General features: G+C 41.8%; 1 protein-coding gene across 2 annotated transcripts in view; it reads right to left on the bottom strand.

Annotated features, from left to right (window-relative positions):
• SDC2 (syndecan 2) overlaps positions 1–19,766 on the bottom strand; it is a 129,441-nt gene that overhangs the window by 81,200 nt on the left and 28,475 nt on the right. Inside the window, exon 1 of one of the 2 annotated variants that reach the window (XM_067536915.1) lies at positions 10,772–11,163. The exons of the other annotated variant lie outside the window; for it this stretch is intronic. Coding sequence (XP_067393016.1) covers positions 10,772–10,831 — 60 coding nt within the window. The 5' untranslated portion in view covers positions 10,832–11,163. Of the gene's footprint in view, positions 1–10,771; positions 11,164–19,766 lie in introns of those variants that run through there. 2 annotated transcript variants of the gene reach the window in all.

Genomic DNA, 19,766 nt, shown 5'->3' with positions numbered 1-19,766 from the left:
TTAAAAAATAAAAAACAGACGATGGCAGTGGTATGGCCACTGTACCAGAGCAAGATGTCCACAGGCATGGATGTACTTGAACCTCAAAAAAGATGCTTGAACATTTTATAAAGAAGGTATTGAGGGAGGCTGGTTTCTCTGAAGGCCAGGGCCTGACACACTTGTGTTCATTAACTTACTCCACTGAATACTCCCACTGAATTGAATGGGACTATTCATGAAATAAGACACTTCTCAACATCAGTAAGCATACAAGAATCTGACCCTATGAGATTACTGCAGCTTCCTGATAAAGTTTGAAAAGTGAAATGCAAAATTATAATCCAGATATAGCTAGCTATTCATCACACAAAACCTACAACAGAGAAGAAAGATCATGGTCTCCTAGCCAGATGGAAGGGGTGGGAACAGAACAGCTGTATTAGTTCAGAGTGGTGTCTGGGAATTCAGCAGCAGCCAAGGATACAAGAAGATTTTCTGTCTTTGAACCACAGCAACAAAAGATGGTCATATTTCCAGAGCATCGCTGTGGGGCAAGTGATATTTTCAGCATGGCAATGGTGTAAAACAGCATGGTCTCTTTCGTATCGCTTAGGCTCTGATCCTACGACAGCATTCACACAGGCAGAGCTTCAGTGTAGCCTGGCCTACGTGCCACGGTTTGCCCATGAAGATGTCAATACAGGATCTGGGCCTTAGTGACCATATATGTAGAAGTATCTTACATTGCGGAAAACAGTATTGTCCTTAGTATATGTATTGATTGTCTCAAACAACCAGTAAGATATATTGTATGATTTATCCATCCTTACTTCACTGGTACAGACCCAGGTCCTCATAGTAACTATGATACCTTACTGTTCTTAAAGGATACAGTGCTATGAATGGGGTACTATGGTGATAATGTTGAGGTTTTAAATGGCACCCATTGTACAAAGCTCCCATTGTTTCTCCTTTAACCTCAATCCCTGCAGAGTGTTCAGCAGTTCCCAGGGAGGATCCAAATGTTACAGAATAGATTGGAGATTGGATCCAGGATGCACATGGTTAGACCAGAGCATTCACACAAGCACGGTCTTGTTATGTTCTTTCAATAAACCAAGGCAGTGTCAGGTACAGCCATAAGAAGTAACACTGTAAATGTGATTCTGAGGTGTTCCGTTAGCCAGAAGTTCACTTATTTATCCACTTAGGCATTTATATTACATTCATCGCTGTGTAATCTGACACCTCTTCTGTCTCTACAGCTCAGGAGTGCAAAGGTGATTTTGAAGAAGGGGGTAACTCTAAGAGAAGAAGGGACCAAGAGGACAGGATCACATTTTAAACATACAATTACAATGTATATTAAAAAGTCCTATTTAATTGAATCAAAACTTTAAGAGTATGCCCGAAAAGTTCCTCAAAATAAATACATTATATGCAGGGGGTAATTTTGAGAAATTAAAGGAAAGGTGTTGCTGCCTCAAACTTCAAGGAGTACTAGAGGTAAGAGTTATGAAGACGAGAGGCAATTTTTTAAAAGCAGTTTTGTTACATGCTTATTTAACTAGCTGTCTTTCCAATGTTCTGTGGCGGATTTCTGTGGTACATTAAAATCTACGTTTCTAAAAACAAAAACAGCTTCCAACTTAAAACCACAAGTTGGAGTGTAACAAACATAGCCAATTCAACACTCAACAACAAACTCTCTGGAACACAATTTCTGCAGATACTTGATTTCTGATCATTTCATGCAGCTTCATTTTAAACAACTCAACGTTAAACACTAAAAAAACCCAGCTTCATAGCTGAGAAATAACCAAATAACATGCTGAGGAAATTAAAAACAACCCCATTGAAGACCAGAGACTGGAAGCTGCATGTGGCATTTTAATACAATAGACTGATATAAAACGTTCACTGAGTTAATAAAGCAGCAGCAGCCCCCAACCCTCTGTACTCATCTACCTTGGGACAGATATTGTATTCTCTCTCATTTCTTTTTTTTTTTTTTTTTTTAATACACCCAATAGTGTAGATGCTTAAATCAATAACAATCCTATGAATGTATTCTCCATACACAATCTGCTGCTACTGCACTTTGAGAACTTTTCATCATCTTATCCTCCACTTTATGTAAGCAAGATATTCATGTCACTAATTTTTATACATGTACATCCTATTCCTGGGCTCCTTCTCTCTTTGCTGCACAAAAATTTCCATTGATAACTCTCACCATTGATACAAGAGACCCATGTAAGTCTTGTGCATCAATGAGTTGGTTACCCGGCCTAATTATCTAATACAGGCTGAAATCCCACTACAGCAGAATCACAGAATATGTATTTGATGTTCAGCCACTGCAATCCCTAATCCACAGGAAATTCACAAAGTGGAATGTTCCCCCAGCAATGTTAGCTTGGCCCATTGATAATATATACAGTATTCTGCATTACTGTTTATGATGCTAAATGTGTGTCTCATAATGCACGTGCACGGTGGCAGATTTAATGTTAGTGAAGGAAGCTTAAATTTTGGATTCCTGAATTATGGCATGTTTACATATAGGAAAAAACTAATTCACTGTATCTTCTTTGAAGGGATTTTTGTGTTTCAAAATACCAAAAAACCCATCAAACTGATGCATTTATAACTCCGTATTTGACTGTGGGATCACACAATATGGAAATGTACCAAAAACTGGTTTGACATTAAATGAAAAGGGATGTTTTTGGTTTGGAACCAATTTAAGGAACACTCTGAACCAGGGAACTTTGCATCCAAGGAGGAGTAGGATTGTTTTATTGAGCAAAGACAGAATCTGCACTTTTAATGACAGTCCTACTTGAGGTCTCCAAGCACTGTCTCATACACAAAATTCATACTTTCTACCCTTCTGTTTGCCTCTACAGTAGCCCATCTAAATACTGATCAAGCCCAACCATGATCAGCTTTTTAAAGTCAGGTGAGATCAAGCATGTTCAGACCATTACTAACCATGACTGAAGTGTTCCATTCAGCCAGAAGTTCACCTATTTGTCTATCTAGGTATTTATACCATGCTCACTCCACTGCAGAATCTGAACACCTATCCTAAAGCTCCAGCAGCAGAAGGAAACAGGTGAACCTGCAAAACAGGTTCCCCATAGAAGAAGGGGGACAGAGAGACTGAAAAAGATCTCTGGAAAAATGTTCTTATCTTGATGAAGGACCCATTTTGTTGACTCACTTGTGGATGCAGATTTGGAGAGGGTACCAAAAGTATTCTTCACTTAGGGTGCCAATGCCCTTAAGCCCAGGCTGGTCAAGCATCCAGATGCTCTCTGAGAAAGGACTACAGCTCCCATAATTTATGCATTGGCAGTACTTTTTCAAATTACATTATCCCATTAGCTTAATATTTCTGAACTATCTTGCAAGTGAGAAGTTCAGGACGGTTATTAGATACACAAAAATATCTGAAAGACTACAAGCAACCTTCAATCAATTACAAAAACTCCACTTGAAAAAAAATATTAGCCTGTGAAACTAATGAAATAATAGTGACAAAAAACATTTGATACATCACAGAACAGTTAAAATGCAGACTGTACTAGACTTGTGGTTAAAGAATTGGAATGCTAGTGAATATTTTGGTTCAATTCCTGGCTCTGCCACAGAGTTCCGGTTTCATCTTGAGCAAATCACTTAATTGTGCTGTGCTTTTAGAGAGTACAGAGTGTTTATTTGTTTTCATGCTCATAATTCAAACATAGCTGAACCGATTTTATCTAAACTTCCCAAAATAAATTCACCTTTGGGCTGAAACAATTCAGCCTAAAAGGGAAATTTGAGTAAATTGTTGTATAGCACTAAAAATAGGGATTTAGAATGAAATGTCCAACTCACACTTTAGTTAAACATTGCTTATGTGGCACTATAATAGTCTATTTACTGACAAGGACAAATTCCAGATTCATCACTGCACTATTAGTCATTATTTCACTCTAAACGAACTCACTGCTCCAGATCTAGACAAAAATAATTCATTCAGTAGAAGTATGTTTGTTGTAAATGGTTCTTTTTGAGTTATTTCTTCTCCCGGTACAATCATTTTTCCACTGCTACTGCAGAACACACACATTTCAGGTTATTGCCTGTAATATCTAGTATTCTTTTGATATTCTCCCTCAGGACCATGCTATTCAAAAAAAAAAAAAAAACCCCACTCAGAATAGGGATGGTTATTGTTATAGGGTCAGACATTAATGCACTCTCTTTATTCAAAAGACTGCAAATCATGTTTCAATGTGAACAAGAGAAATCATGTTCTCAGATCAGTCATGCAATATAATCTATGCATAAATTACCAGTTCTGAAAAAAAGATTACCTCTTGTCTTTTAAGCATGAACTAAAGACAAATAAGCAAAATCTATTCACAGAACAGCCTAAAGTAATTCTCCCTTACTTGCTATAACAGGAAACCATGTCATGCCACTGTAGTAATGTGACTTGAACCAAGACCAAATTGCTCACTCATTGCTTGCTGCAGTTAAGACAAGAGGCACTGCATAAAAGACATCTTTATGGCTTAGATACAAGCAATGTCTTATAGAAGCCTAAAATAAGCTTTCCATTCTCAAAAAACAACATCGCTCTGTTAAAAAAAATATATAGTCAGTCAAATCTAATAAGATTACAAAAAAGTGCTTTTCCAGAACTAGACAAGCACTCTTTGTTCAAACTGTGGGTCTCAATAAAGCAAGTAATTCTCTGCCATAAGGAAAACGTTTGAACTAGTGAATGAATGGCAAAAGTCAATTTGGTGTGATAATCTGATTAATAAATGACATCCATATGCCACAGCTGTTTTAAGACAATTGGTGATGAAAAGAGAGGCAAACAAAGATCTGTTCAATACATCAGCTAGTTCCTGAGGTCTCTGCTTGTCCCTTTAGGAGGCTCCTCTGCATGCCCAAGATTAGTGCTTTACAAGTTACACATGATATTTAAGGTCACAATCCTCTTCTCCTGATAAAGGACTGGATCATGGACATCTTTCAAATCCCATCGATGTCTCTCTCCTTAAATAGCTTGAGGAGATCCTTGCTGACTAGTATAAAGAAATGATCTCTAACACAAGGAATTTGTCAGAAGCCAGGTAGGGCATTAAGAGATGGTCAACGGCATACTATTAAATGATTGTTTAATGGATTGTTAAAAAGTGAAAACTATCCAACTTTCAGAGAAGCTAAAAAAACATAGGAAAATAGGATGCAAAAAAACAAGCTGTAAAAATCCACACCTCTACTATCCAGAAGTCTGGCCTTGTTTTGGTCATCTCGAGTTTTAGTGGCATACATTTATAATTGGGGGAGAGAAGGGGAAGTGTTAGAGGAGATCTAAATCCACCCAAGACAGGCTTGCTCCTCAGTGGTGAGAGAAAGATGGATGCAAGTCAAAGTCCATCTTCATAACACCATCTGAAGCAACCTAGCCAGCCCAAACCCATGACAGCAGGCAGCCAAGCCACACTAACACCTCTATGTCCCAGCACCATTCAACTGTGGGACCAGATCCCAAAGCGCCAAGGAATTTATCTTAATCTGTCCCTGAATATTAGACTTACATCTACATTCAAATAATTATCTATTCAGTGACTACAGTTTACCGAGACATAAAAGACAATGTCTCTGCCCCTAAGGATTTCCGAGTATTAAGTTAGATGCTCACAGCTACCATGTTCAAAACAGAAGTTGGTTTATGACCAAAGGTTAAATAGGAACTGGGTTTCAATATTTTTAAATTCAAAGACATGTATTGAACTAGGAAGTCTGGAGGTTTAGCTCAGCCCAAACTATCCTTTGATAAATGAAAATATTTCCAGGTATATGACAGTACTAAAAATATATTAAAAATACACACCAGCATGAGTTTGTCAAAGGACAGCCAGTATCAAAGCGGTTCAGTAGTTTCAGATGTTTAACTAGGTATTTTAAATATACATGAATGAAAGACTGGGATGGGTCTAGTGAGAAATTTAGCTAAATTAAGGAGCAGCAGCTAAGTTACATTATGGCTGCAGTTCTCAAACTAAGGATCGTGACTCCGTTTTGATGGGGTCACCAGGGCAGAAAGCCCGGCGCTCAGCCTGGGGGTGAATGTAGCGGATCAGATTTTTTTTAATAGGGGGTCAATTTTTTTTTTTTTTTTTAAATTCCAAATGGGGTCGGCAGCACAAAGAGTTTGAGAAACTGTGTTAGCATGCGCCAGATGCTTAACAAGACACTATAAGGAAATACCACCACCCTCTAGTTTGGAGTAAGTATGGTCCACCCAATATATATTTACTGTCTATATATGTTGGGAAAAGCAAGATTTAAAACTTACCACTCTTTGTTTAGAAATGCGGTGTCATACTCAGGCTGGCCCAGTAGATTAGACTAAATTTACTTAAAATGGACACTCAAGGTAGGTAAACCTAATGTGACCCATTGCTTCATTCTTTCCTCTCACTCAGATATCTGTCTTCAAAGTCCATATCATTCTTCCCTCTCAACTGAATACCAACAGCACAAAACTCATGAGCAACCAGGACACAAGAAGTCATCGCAGGAAAAGATTTTAAATTCAAGCTCTGATAGTGTCCTTTTAACAGATGAAACACATTGTGTTAAAGTCTGTGTTGTATGTTTACTTCACAGTACTCAGACTATAAGAGAAAAAAATACTACAGAGATTACTATATTAAGGTGGATATATTGTTTTACAGTGTTATTTTTGTACTGAAATAAGAGAGACCAATCCTGTGCGTCATTGGTTTCTTTTGTATAAAAGTACAGGGCATAGATTCAAAAGATATTGATATGGAATGGGGCACAGACTAATAAGCTTTCTTCCTAAGGATTTTCTCAAGACCAAGAATGCAAGATGATAAATTAATCGGCATATCATCAATACACGAAAAGTACATTACTCTGGTTTGCAAACAAAGGGCCTTGTCATAAGAGGTTATGAAACACCCATCATGCCCGCTGATCTCAAACTGGAAGAAGTAGAGGGGATGACATTAGTCCTTCAGGTTCAGCCCCACATGTTGACAGGTAGGAAAGGCAGACAAACTCAGCTGAAGTACTTGTCACCCATTTTGCTGTCTTTGAAGGCAGCAAGAGTTGCACCACTGATATCAACAAGAACAAGATTTGGGCCTTTATTGGTCCATGCTTTTAGAACAGACATGTGTTTTTTAGTAAGAACATGACTATCTCCTTTTCTTCCCTCTCCAACAGCCTGGCTACATCCTCCAATGGTATACTATATACTCTTGTTGATATAGTATCACCAGCACAGTGCATACTGGGATATCATGCTGAAGTTGGAGCCAGCAATTTATGGCAGAGATACTTGTTTCAGGACTTTAAAAAAAACCAAAAAAAAGTACCTAAAGAATATGCTAGACCTCTTTGCCATCACAATAGGCACGTTTTCAGCCTGTACTGCTCAAGTCTGATCATTTTCTTTTGCAGTTCATATTTACCATGGCTGTATCTCCTTATTTGTGCATCACAATGTCAACAAAGTTCTCGAACTGTTAACTTCTTGCGCAGAGCACACAGAATGAACTCACTCCTTTTAAAAATTATGGCTAATTTATCTTCATAAAAAAGGAATGATGGAGGTTCCTGGGTATTCTTGACTTTTTTTCCTCCCTACACAGCTACCTGAATCAGACTTATAATTATAAACAAACTGCTTGACCGTTCCCCTGAGAAATGGCAAACTTTTAAACATCCACATAAATTCCTCTTATCTCCAAGATTCCTTCATTTTATTAAGAACAATGTTTATAAAATACTTCTATAATCTTTTCCTAAAGAGAGCTCTAGGAAAACTTAACTAGAGAGGGCAGGAGATATTTACCGCCAGATAGTAGAGAGACAGTTAAAGGAGGAATGATTGCTCTTTCCTTATACAATGGTTTCACAACTTTCCTCCAGCTGCAAAAGCACTACACTAAAAGCAAGCAGTTAGCATTGCTCCCCCAGATACTTTATGCTGCACTTCCATTAACCCATAAACCAAGTAGCACTGATACATTCCCACAAATTGGCCTGTGGCTCACAGCGGAAGAAGCCAATAGTCCTAAGGCAAAATATAAAACTTAATACTTTACTAATTGCTGTGGCATTTTAATGGTTACCACATCATCACAGAACTTCTTAATTATGGTACCTCTAGAAGAAATCATAGCTGTAAAATGTAAATAGAAAGTACTGAAATATACTGATTCATTAGCTAAAGACCATAACAAACTTAGCTGAGTTTTTATTTTTCATAATACAAACTAAAATCACTAGTTATGGGAAGGGGCTATAAGCTATTTTAAGAAAATATTAGCCTTAACAGGCTTTCATGAAAGATTGGCTCACCACTAAACAAAGATTCTGTATTGCGTTCATATTTAAATAATATCTAAAATACTTTCAAAATATATTGCATGTGAGATTGTTTACCAGCTGGACCAGCTCATTCTAATTGGTTTACATTGTCATGGTAGTTTAATTTCATATTAAGAAGCCTTGCACTGAGAAACATTAAAGACCCTAAAATACTGAAGAGGCAGCAATGTATTTTCATATCACCTTCCCTCAGAGAATCTCAAAGCACTTTACAAGCATTAGTGAAAAAGCTTCAAACACTAGTAAGGCATTATTATTCCCATTTTATGGAAAAAGAAAGTAAGACAGAGACGGTAAGTGACTCTTTCCCTACAAGAGATTCAAATCCTTGCAGCTGACTTAATTAACTAGAGGGCCAAAGTCAGTGAAAATACATTTGTGGTTTTAGAAAGCGTAGACAGCAACATTATACTAAGCTTCTCAGAGAAAAACATCTGTAAAGCGTTATCAGCGGAAGAGTCATCCTTAAACCTCTCCATGTTTTGAGGAGGCTCCACTTGTATGTTTCTCTCACAGAGGAGCTCTTGTTTTCCCTGCCTGTGATTTTAGATACCAGATTGCCCGGAATGTTTCTCAAGGGTAAATACTCAGTCTGTGCCAGAAAGCTTTTTTCAAAATATAAAATAGTCTGACATGCTCAAATTCTCAATGAGTTTATTTTAAAAACCCTTAAATGAAAAAAAGACCAGTTGAGATTAACAAAGTCACTTTATGTGCTAGAGAAATGAGGGTATAAGACTTCAACTTTGCTGAACTATTGATTTTTTTCCCCCCAGTAGTTGTGATGCAAGTATTACACAGAAAAGCTGCACAGGGAATACAGAATACAAGCAAATCCCTCCAGGGAGTCCTGCTGATGCCAAATTTCACAAACTCGAGAAAACATCAAATTACTTCTAACTTCACAGGGGGGCAGGGAGGAGAGAAGACAAACATGCCTCAGGGAAGTATTTTTGTAGTCTTCTTTTACCTCAAGAGTTAGTTTAATTTGGTCATACGGTAGGCAGTGGAAACACAAAATGCAACCTTCTTGGGCAAGTAAGTGCTGTAGTTGAATCCGTCAACACACAGGGGCATTTTCAGGAACAGGGACTGGAGTTATTTTGTAAGGCAACAATTGCCCTTCACTGCAGAAGAACCGAGGAAAGGAGGAGAGGAAGGACAGTCTACTGGAGAGCAAATCAGAAAACAGGGCGAGTTCCTCAACCGAGCCCAGGAGACAACGGACTACAAAATTCCTACTGCTTGGGTGGGAGAAGGGGGAGGAAAAGCAGGAGCCAGGAGTGCAACTGCTTAAAGACCAAAAGTCTTCCACTGCCTGAGCACCATAGTTACAGCCCAGAGGATCCCTGGTGGTTTCTACTGCTGAAAAGCCTGTTACTGACTGGAAAACAAGCAGGAAAGAGCACAAGACAGACATTCTCTACACTGTCTAACCGTGTCACCAAATACACCCCCGTCCCCACACACACACACATGCATTAACCATGGGAAGGAAATAAGTTTTGCAAGTCACAGACCACCGAAAAAATAAGTGCTGGCCGAAATCACTGCCCTATCATTACAAACAGCGAGGTGAATCTACATTCAGTACCATTTTCAAACTTGTTCCAGGGCAAGCTCGTGTAAACTCCGAGCCCCATCCTACCACGTTCGCCTCCAGTCCACCAACTCGGCAGCAGACACCAAACTTTCTAGAGTGCCAGAGTCACACCAAGAAGAGTCAAGACAGACACACGGACACACACACACTTCCCCAGCCACGGACTGGTCTAGGGTTTGTTTTTGTTTTGGAGGAAAGGTCTTCAGCTACCACCAGCTGTCTGCCCGAATCATAATGTACACCCCCATGCAAAGGGGGGGACACCCCCTTGGACAGATCATCAAAGTGACTTCAGCAGGCTGCTGCTCGGCAGATGTAGCAACAGCAGCTCATCTCGCTCCCCCCCCCCTCCCCGCGTCCCGTACAGTCCCCGTCCCCCCCCCCCCCGCAGGACTGAAGCCCCTTTCACGAGCCAGTTTGGAAGACGAGTGTTTTTCTCCCCGAGGCAGCTTTGAGGCTGCTCTGTCTCTTTACTCCCTCCCAAAGTCTGCCACCAGAAGGGGGGGGGGTATCATTGCACGCTCCCCTCCCCCCCGGACTTTCTCTAGTCACTGCAAAGGTTCAACAGGAGGGAGGAATCGCTGTACAGCGCCCAGCAACCCCTGCCCCTGCAAGAACTTCGCTGCGCCCGGCTGGGCGCCAGGCTTGTGTATCTGCCGCTTCCCCCCGCACTTGCCGAACCCCCCCAGGGATGAGGAGGGCTGGTGCCGCCACCCGCAGAGAAACCCCTTCCCCCACCCCACTTACCGACTCCCCGGACACGCAGGCCACCAAGCCACAAGTGAGCAGTATCCACGCGCTCCGCATTATTCCCGGGCTGCAGGCGAGGCAGCTGCCGCTTCAGGCAAAACCCAGGCGCCGAACGATCCCCGCCGCGGCTGCTTTGCACCACCGGATCCCGCAGCACCAGCAGCAGGGAGTCCCCGGGCGCTGCGCTCCGCTCCGCTCCCTGCCTCCCACCCTCCCGCTGCCGCCTCTGGCGCCGCCGCTTCGTTCTCACTTGCAGGCTGCCTACAGGCAGGAATCCCACTGGCACTAGACGCAGGGCGGAGTTGGTCGGAAGGTGGTGGCGGGTGTCTCTCTCCTTCCCTCCCACCGGGGAGGATTTTATTTTTCCCGACACAGTTTCAGCTGCATCACTAAATAAGGGAGCAAAAGTTTGGGCGCTCGAGGCGGCGGCTGGGAGAGCAGTTTGCAGGTCTCTCTCCGATCTCTTCTCCCTCACTACAGAGTCTGCTGCTGCTGCCTCCTCTGCGTGTGAGGGGAAAGGAGCTGTGCGACTCCTAGTTAAACCCAGGAGAAATTCCAGCAGGATTACAGCACAGATTGGCAGCTCAGCCAGCCAGTGGGAGGAGGGAGGTTTTGCAGCAGCAGCAACAGATCTGTTTTCTCCTTTCTTTCACAAATCCAAGCAACCTTTGGTTTTGGTGTCCCCCTCTCTCCCTTCTATTTTTTTTTTTTTTTTGCCCCCTTTAGTACACATGGAAACCATTTGCAACGCCGCGGGGCGACCGAGAGGGGAAATTTTCCGCATGTTTTTTGCTTTGAACTGTGAAACTGAGGCCGATATAAAATAATACATTTGGAAGGACTTTTATAACTCTGCAATCTGACTTTTTTTTTTTTAATCCTTTCAGCCCCTTGTTTGGAATGCGATCTCTCTCACCCTATCCCTCACATATCTCATTACATGTTAAACTACTGCAGTATTGCCAAACCCAAACATTACAAAATCAGGAGACTGGCTCAAAAAAAAAAATCACAAAATTGTTAAAGATCATTTTGGGGTCTTTGTATTTTTGCTCTGGGGTAGCCTTTAGGGTTCAGATTTTCAAGCTTTTCTCTGACTGAGAGCTAGAAATTTACTTTAACAAAAATGAAATCTGTAGTCATACGAAATCCAGGAGCTGGGGCTTTAAAAAAGGCACTGCGATAAATATTCAGCCATCCGATAAATATTGCAAGACCTGGCAACCCTATGAATACATACTTTGAATATGCAGTATCCATGAACTGTAATGAACATGGGGCATTTGGAAACTAACTGGGAAGGCAAAGAGTTTCACCCCCTTCTACAAATAGCCCCATGTGACTTAATTCAGGAACTAAATAGTTGACATTCTGTGGCCTGTATTATGCTGGAGGTCAAATTAGATGACCCTAGCGCTCCATTCTAGCCTTTAAAATCTCTAAAGACTCAGGATGGTGGAGAAGAAAACTCAGTGAGGTTCCCCTTGCAGAGTTTTCCACAAATCCTGTGTCTCCTCTCCCCACTCTATAAAGTGGACACTAAGGGTATGTCTACACTCTAACAAAAAACCTGCAGCACCAGGTCTCAGAGTCTGGTTCAATTGTGTTGCTGATCCCTGGTCTCATGGCTTTCTTAAGCATATCTCCTACCAGCACAGAAATTCATACAATAGAAATGTAACTACTGCCCTGCACCCTACAAAATCCTTTTTAATCCTTCCTCACACACAGATCCACAGAGGGTCCCCTGTGGCAGAAAATAAGGCAACTGTACTGTGGAGCAACCCCCTTTATCACACTGATGTGGAGAAGCTGTTTTGAATATTCCCCCCTCCATGTGTGGATATGATCCTGGGAGAACATAATAGTAATAATACTCATTTAAATACTGATTTTCAGAACATATGTCATCATTTTTTATACAACACTCCCTTCTGGTTTTTGTAAAGGGAAATCATGCCTCACCAATCTACTAGAATTCTTTGAGGGGGTCAACAAGCATGTGATCAGCAGTGATCCAGTGGATATAGTGTACTTAGATTTTCAGGTCCCTCACCCAAGGCTCTTAAGCAAAGTAAGTTGTCATGGGATAAGAGGGAAAGTCCTTTCCTGGATCAGTAAATAGTTAAAAGATAGGAAACGAAGGGTAGGAATAAAAGGCCAGTTTTCAGAATGGAGAGAGGTAATCATTAGGAAAGGGATAGATAATAAGACACAAAATATCATATTGCCTCTTTATAAATCCATGTTACATCTACATCTTGAATACTGCATGCAGATCTGCTCGCCTCATCTCAAAAACATATATCAGAATTGGAAAAGGTACAGAAAAGGGCAACAAAAATTATTAGGGGTATGGAATAGCTTACATATGAGCAGAGATTAATAAGACTGGGACTTTTCGGCTTGGAAAAGAGACGACTAAGGGGGGATATGATATAGGTCTATAATATCATGACTGGTGTGGAGAAAGTAAATAAGGAAGTGTTATTTATTTCTTCTCATAACACAAGAACTAGGGGTCACTCAGTGAAATTAATAGGCAACCGGTTTAAAACGAACAAAAGAAAGTATTTCTTCACACAATGCACAGTCAACCTGTGAAACTCCTTGCCAGAGAATGTTGAGAAGGTCAAGATTATAACAGGGTTCAAAAAAGAACTAGATAAGTTCCATGGAGGATAGGTCCATTAATGGCTATTAGCCAGATGGGCACGGGTTGCTGTTTGCCAGAAGCTGGGAATAGGCAACAGGGGATGGATCAGTTGATAATTACCTGTTCTGTTCATTCCCTCTGAAGCACCTGGCATTGGCTACCTTCAGATACTAGGCAAAATGGACCATTGGTCTGACCCAGTATGGCCATTCTTATATTCTTCTGAAATCCACTTTGGCATTTTTTTTTACATCAAAGCTCTGTGCTGTACAGTCATTAAGCAATCAATGGAGAGTTCTGAATACATCCTGACTGCTTAATATAGCCCTTTATCTTCAAAGCACACTGTGAACATTAAGGACCCAATTTTGCAATGTGATGTGGATATGCAGGTCCCTGCAACTGCATAAAGCCAATGGGTTCTGTACAGATGGAAGGGTCCACTCATGCAGAGTTCTTGGCTGGACTGGGGTCTAACTAATAATAATTTCAACAACCCTGTGAGGTATTTACAGTGGAGGAAAGTGAGGCAGAGGGTTTAAGGCTCCCATCCTGCAAGTTCATCCACTTAGGCAGACCCATGCACCTATGCAGCATCCCATTGACTGTACAACTGCTAATGTCCATCTGCACAGATCAGCTTGCAAGATCGAGGCCTGAATGACTTGTGCAAGATGAAGGGTGAATTAATAACTTGCACAAGGTGAATTGAAACACAGGAGTATTAGGTATTTGCTCAGGTTCCTTAGTCGTGGATATACATTATGTTTAAATGATAAAAACAGTGTACAACATTAAAAACAGAAAAAACATAAAAGAGGGAAGGGGAAAAAAAGAAAAACTGTGCCGAAAGTGTCATAAAGAATCTGAGTATTGTTTTAAAAAACATTTACCGTGGTGGACTATTTGAGCCTTCCTGCGCATATGTTTTAAACAAAAAAGTTAAGCTTCATTTGCATTGTTGTTACAATCCCTCTTGCTCTGGGATTTAGCTACTCTCCTAAAATCCACTCCAGACCAAAACAAAGTCAACTGTGGACTAAGGCCTTGTCATGCAAGAAGCTCCTTATGGTAGATCCTTGTAATCAAGGAAGCTCTTCATGGGCCCTGAGTGTCTGTCCATAGAGAGTCTAGTGCAGATTTGGGGCCTAAAACTTGGCATCTGTGGTGAAGACACTTATTCACATGCTTAAATTTGCACACATGGGTAATCCCACTGAAGTCAAGCACAAAGTTAAACTTGCATAAGTGTTTGCAGGATTGGGGCTCAAGGATGCAGATAGAAAATAATTCTGTAAAAATATCAAAGGGGGTAAAAGTGACAGTAAATAAAAAGAAAATAAATAGTCCTTTTGAGTCACAGGAGCATCAAAAGTATGGCCTGGGATCCACTTGCTGCCTTCTAGCATTACTAACACCCTCCAGCCCAGTGCTACATCCATATTGCAATAGAAATATTTACGTGTGGCCCTATTCCACAACAGCTGTGCTACATAATCATAGCCAATTGTGCCAGCACCTGCTCCTGTTGTCACCCTGATTTTATAGGGACAGAGGCAAGAGGGAGGCCCTGCACGAAGCAGGAACAAAGTGTTTTTCACCCAAAGGAAGTGTGTAATAAGAACTACAATGGAAGAGTAACCAGAGACAGGCAACATAACAGGGCTGCCAAGAAAAAGCTGCAGGCTTGGGACACTTGTGATCCAAACCCTCAGTCATTAATCACTGTGTTGCCTTTGTGTTTAAAAACAGCTCACCCACCCTTCTTTTAGACCCCTTGGCATCTGCATTATCAAAGCAAGAGTGTTGGGTAATGGTCAAACCAGGTTATTATAACATGGTTAGTTAGGATGGCCAATATGGACAAGGGCAAACCATGTTAAAGATCTGTTAAGAATGTGCTTTAGCCCAGGTAGTCTAAAGCATGGTATTTTCAAATCTGATTGTAAACTAAAGATAAGGCAAGACTGAAACCCAAACATACACCAAACCTTAGGAAGATCTAAATCTGAACTTCCCTGTTTGGGTCTCTCTCTCTTTCTTTTTTCTCTCTCTAATAGGGGGAACAAACTCCTGAATCTGTGGAAAGTTTGTCCTTGAACCCTGGATTAATGGCTTGGGCTCATTCACATTGACTCACCAACATATGGTACAACCAAAGCAGCTACCAATCTGCCATTGTTTGATAGTGTAGACAGGGGCTTGAAGGACTGTTCCTATAGGATGTAAAGTAATTTCTCTTGTATTTCAGTGAGTAGTCATGGCTAGAGACAGGTGGTGTAAAGAGTGGGACTGTGAAAAGACACAGACGGCTTTGGAGGAAGTTGGTAAAAGACTTAAATCAATGGTTCCCAAACTATAGCACTTGCTAGGACTCTGCAAAGAGCTATCTGGTTACATGGTTCTGGCCTAGCTTTTCAGCTGCTAAATCACATTTAAAGAAAGTGACTTTTTAGCTAAGTACTTTCCTAATATTAATTTTTCATGTGGCCAACTGTTGCAGTTGCCACTGGTGTGTTATACAATTACAAATGGGAGGGGATGTGATCCATACAAGTCTGAATGGGAGAGGAACTGCCAACAGTACAATCTGTCTATTAAGATGTAGCCAACACTATGAAAAAGCTGGAGAATGCCAGGTCCAAAGCATCTGGAGAAGTATAGAGAGCAGATCTGAAAACTTCCCAGCAGCAGTAAAATAGGCGGTGCAAATTAGTTTGTTGTAGCCAAAATTTGTTGTATAAATGATCGGTAGCTTTACTTCCACTGGGAATGGAAAAGAGTTGGCATCACATGAAAAGTAGTAAGCGGTCATAAGTTCTCCTGGATAATTTATACAAAGAAGAACAGAGTATGAGACAAGACACAAAGTAGATGATTTTTTTTTGAGCCAATATTGGTAATTAACTATCTGAAGTAAACTGATTAAAAATACTCCTGCTGTTATGTGACCCTCAGTTAGTGGAACTGCTCAATCCAAGAATGATTATAACAGAATTCAATACAACTCAAGAATTAATATAACATCCTGAAATTTACCCAGTCCCATGCTTTTATTATAAGATCACAAAAATATCCTTCTCTTTGAACATATGAATAATACTAAATGTGTTCAGGGACCATAATGTACTTTCAGCTTTCTTAGGCCTGGTCTACACTAGAAAGGTTTGTCAACGGTAGTTACACTGGTGAGCAAAAAGTGCTGTAATAATAGCGCTTGCGCCCATCCACACAGCACTCATTGTGTCACCAAAGTGCATCCACACTAGGTGCTCTAGCATTGACATTGAGAGCAATGCACTGTGGGCAGCTATACCACTGTGCAACTCACCACCTTGTGCCGCTAGCAGTTGTGGGAAGGCGGAGAGGATAGCAGTGCATCATGGGTGTGGACTCAACATCCTATGATGCATTGATTTCCATCCCATCATTCTTTGCATTCCCAGCTGCGTTTCACGGCATTTTTCAACAGCCCCCCATTTCCTGAGCGCCCGTCATCTCTATCTGAAAGGATGGATCCTACACTGCTCTCCATTGTTGCTGTCAGCATTCTGAACACATCACAGCTGGTCATGCAGTATGTCATGAGCACCCAATTGGAACAGGAATCTGAGGCGTTGTGTGACATGCAAACGAACAGCACCGCATTACTGTTTGCATTCATGGAGCATTTGCACATGATGCACCGCACTTTTGGGCATGTGAAACAAGCACTGAGTGGTGGGATTGCATTGTTGCATCGTTATGCAGGTCTGGGATGACGAGCAGTGGCTGCAGAGTTTTCAAATGTGCAAAGCCACCTTCATGGAGCTCTGTGCGGAGCTCTCCCCTGCCACCAGAATGAGAGCTGTCCTCTCGGTGGAGAAGCATGTGCCAATTGCAGTGTGGAAGCTGGCAACTCCAGCCTGCTACCCGTCGGTCACTAATCAGTTTGCAGTCAAGACGTCCACCATTGGAGCTGTGTTATTGCAAGTGTGCAGGGCCATTAACCGCATTCTGCTATGAAGGACTGCGACTCTGGGAAATGTTTGTGAAATAGTGGATGGCTTCACGATGATGGGATTCTCTAACTGTGGCGGGGCAATAGATGGCACACATATCCCAATTTTCATCCCAGACCATTTTGCGATGGAGTACATCAATAGAAAGGGGTACTTCTCTATGGCACTGCAGGCGCTTGTGGATCACCATGGGCTTTTCACCAACGTCAATGCAAGTTGGTAAGCGAAGGTGCATGATGCATGCATCTTCAGGAACATTGGCATGTACAGGAAGCTCCAAGTAGGGACTTACTTTTCAGACCAAAAGATCCCAATGTGGGCTGAGTGCCCATAGTGATCCTGGGGGAGACAGACTACCTATTAATGCCATGGCTCATGAAGCTTTAAATGGCAACCTGGATAGCAGCAAGGAGTGCTTCAATAACAGGCTGACTAGCATGTGCATTTGGCAGATTAAAAGCTCTCTGGAGATGCCTTTATGGCAGGCTAGACCTCAATGAGGACAATATTTCCATGGTTACCACTGCCTGCTGCGTGCTCCAGAATTTATGTGAAGCTAAGGATGAAAATTTTGCCCCAGGTGGACCGCAGAGGCGGATTGCCTTGCATCTGAATATGAACAGCCAGATGCTAGGGGTATTAGAGGGGCACAACAGGGAGCCATTTGGATCAGGGAGGCATTGAAGCCCCATTCTGAGAATGAGAACCAATAAGGTGTTTTTGTGAACAGCGCTGTGCCATTCTATGATTGTTATCCAGCTTGAGCTGTGTATCAGTACCATGTGAAAGTCCCAAGTGCAACACAGAAATAAAGAGTGTTTATTGTTTTCACAGCTTATATTTATTAAATGAAAACAATTTACAAACACAAACAAAACAATGGGCTGGAGGGGAGAAAGCAGTGAGGGGCAGTGTGAGCTATGGCAGCTGGGTGTAAGTCTGAAGGGGTGAATGTAAGGGGTAATGAGACAGGTTGGGAGTTTGGTAGGAATGCATGGGGGGAGTTTGGGGAGTGCATGGAAAGCAGTTCTGTAGTTGATGCAAGGGGAGGCGAGCACCCATGAACTCAGTCTCCAGTGTCACAATTGTCTTTAGCAGCTCCGTCTGCTCCCTCATGGCCTTGATTATGCACTCATGATCTGCCAGCACCCGCTCAAGGCTTTCCCTCTTTTCCTGTTCATCAATTTTCTGACTTTCAGACACAGATTGTCTCCATGCCCTTTTTTCTCTTTTTGCCATCTCTGAATACTGGAGGAATAATTGGAACATCTCTTCTTTGCTTCTCTGAGGTCGATTCCTTATCAGCTGGAGGCGCTCTGCTGGTGTGGGGGGATTTAGCTGCGAAGGTCACATCTTCAGAAGCACAAGAAACAATGAAGAGAAGAATTACTGTGGGTGCCCTAATACTATAGATGCATTACTGTTAAACACACCTCTTTCTCACTGTCCCCTGGGCAGAGTACAGCTCTGTGATCAGCCTGGGAATGATGTGTTTTGCTGAGGGGAAAGGGGGGCCATCACACTGGGGAACAGCTTCTGAGTGGGTAGTTGCTTGGAGCATAAATACAGGCACATAGGGACAAAATTTCAAATTGTACCACCATTTTCCACAGGCAGGGCCATAGAAGCCGATGATTGGAAAAAAGCAAATATAGCGCCCATCTTCAAAAAAGGGAAGGAGGAGGAACCGGGGAACTATAGACTAGTCAGCATCACCTCAGTCCCCCGAAAAATCATGGAGCAGGTCCTCAAGGAATCCATTTTAAGGCACTTGGAAGAGAGGAAAGTGATCAGGAACAGTCAGCATGGATTCACCAAGGGCAAATCATGCCTGACGAACCTGATTGCCTTCTGTGATGAGATGACTGGCTCTGTGAATGTGGGGAAAGCAGTGGACATGATATACCTTGACTTTAGCAAAGCTTTTGATACAGTTTCCCACAGTATTCTTATCAGCAAGTTAAAGAAGTATGGGTTGGATGAATGAATTATAAGATGCATAGAAAGCTGGTTAGATCTTTGGGCTCAACGGGTAGTGATCAACGGCTCAATGTCTAGTTGGCAGCCAGTAATAAGCGGAATGCTCCAAGGGTTGGTGCTGGTGCCAGTTTTCTTCAATATCTTCATTAAAGATCTGGAGGATGGGGTGGATAGCACCCTCAGCAAGTTTGCAGATGACACTAAACTGGGGAGAGTGTTAGATATGCTGGAGGGTAGGGATAAGATACAGAGTGACCCAGACAAATTGGAGGACTGGGCCAAAAGAAATCTGATGAGGTTCAAAGAGGACAAGTGCAAAGTCCTGCACTTAGGACAGAAGAATCCCACGCACTGC

Source organism: Emydura macquarii, unplaced genomic scaffold (genome assembly GCF_026122565.2).
Source record: "Emydura macquarii macquarii isolate MOO-44397 ecotype Brisbane River unplaced genomic scaffold, CSIRO-AGI_Emac_v2 contig_383, whole genome shotgun sequence".
Lineage (NCBI taxonomy): Eukaryota > Metazoa > Chordata > Testudines > Chelidae > Emydura > Emydura macquarii.
This window is presented reverse-complemented; position numbering and strand designations above follow the sequence as displayed.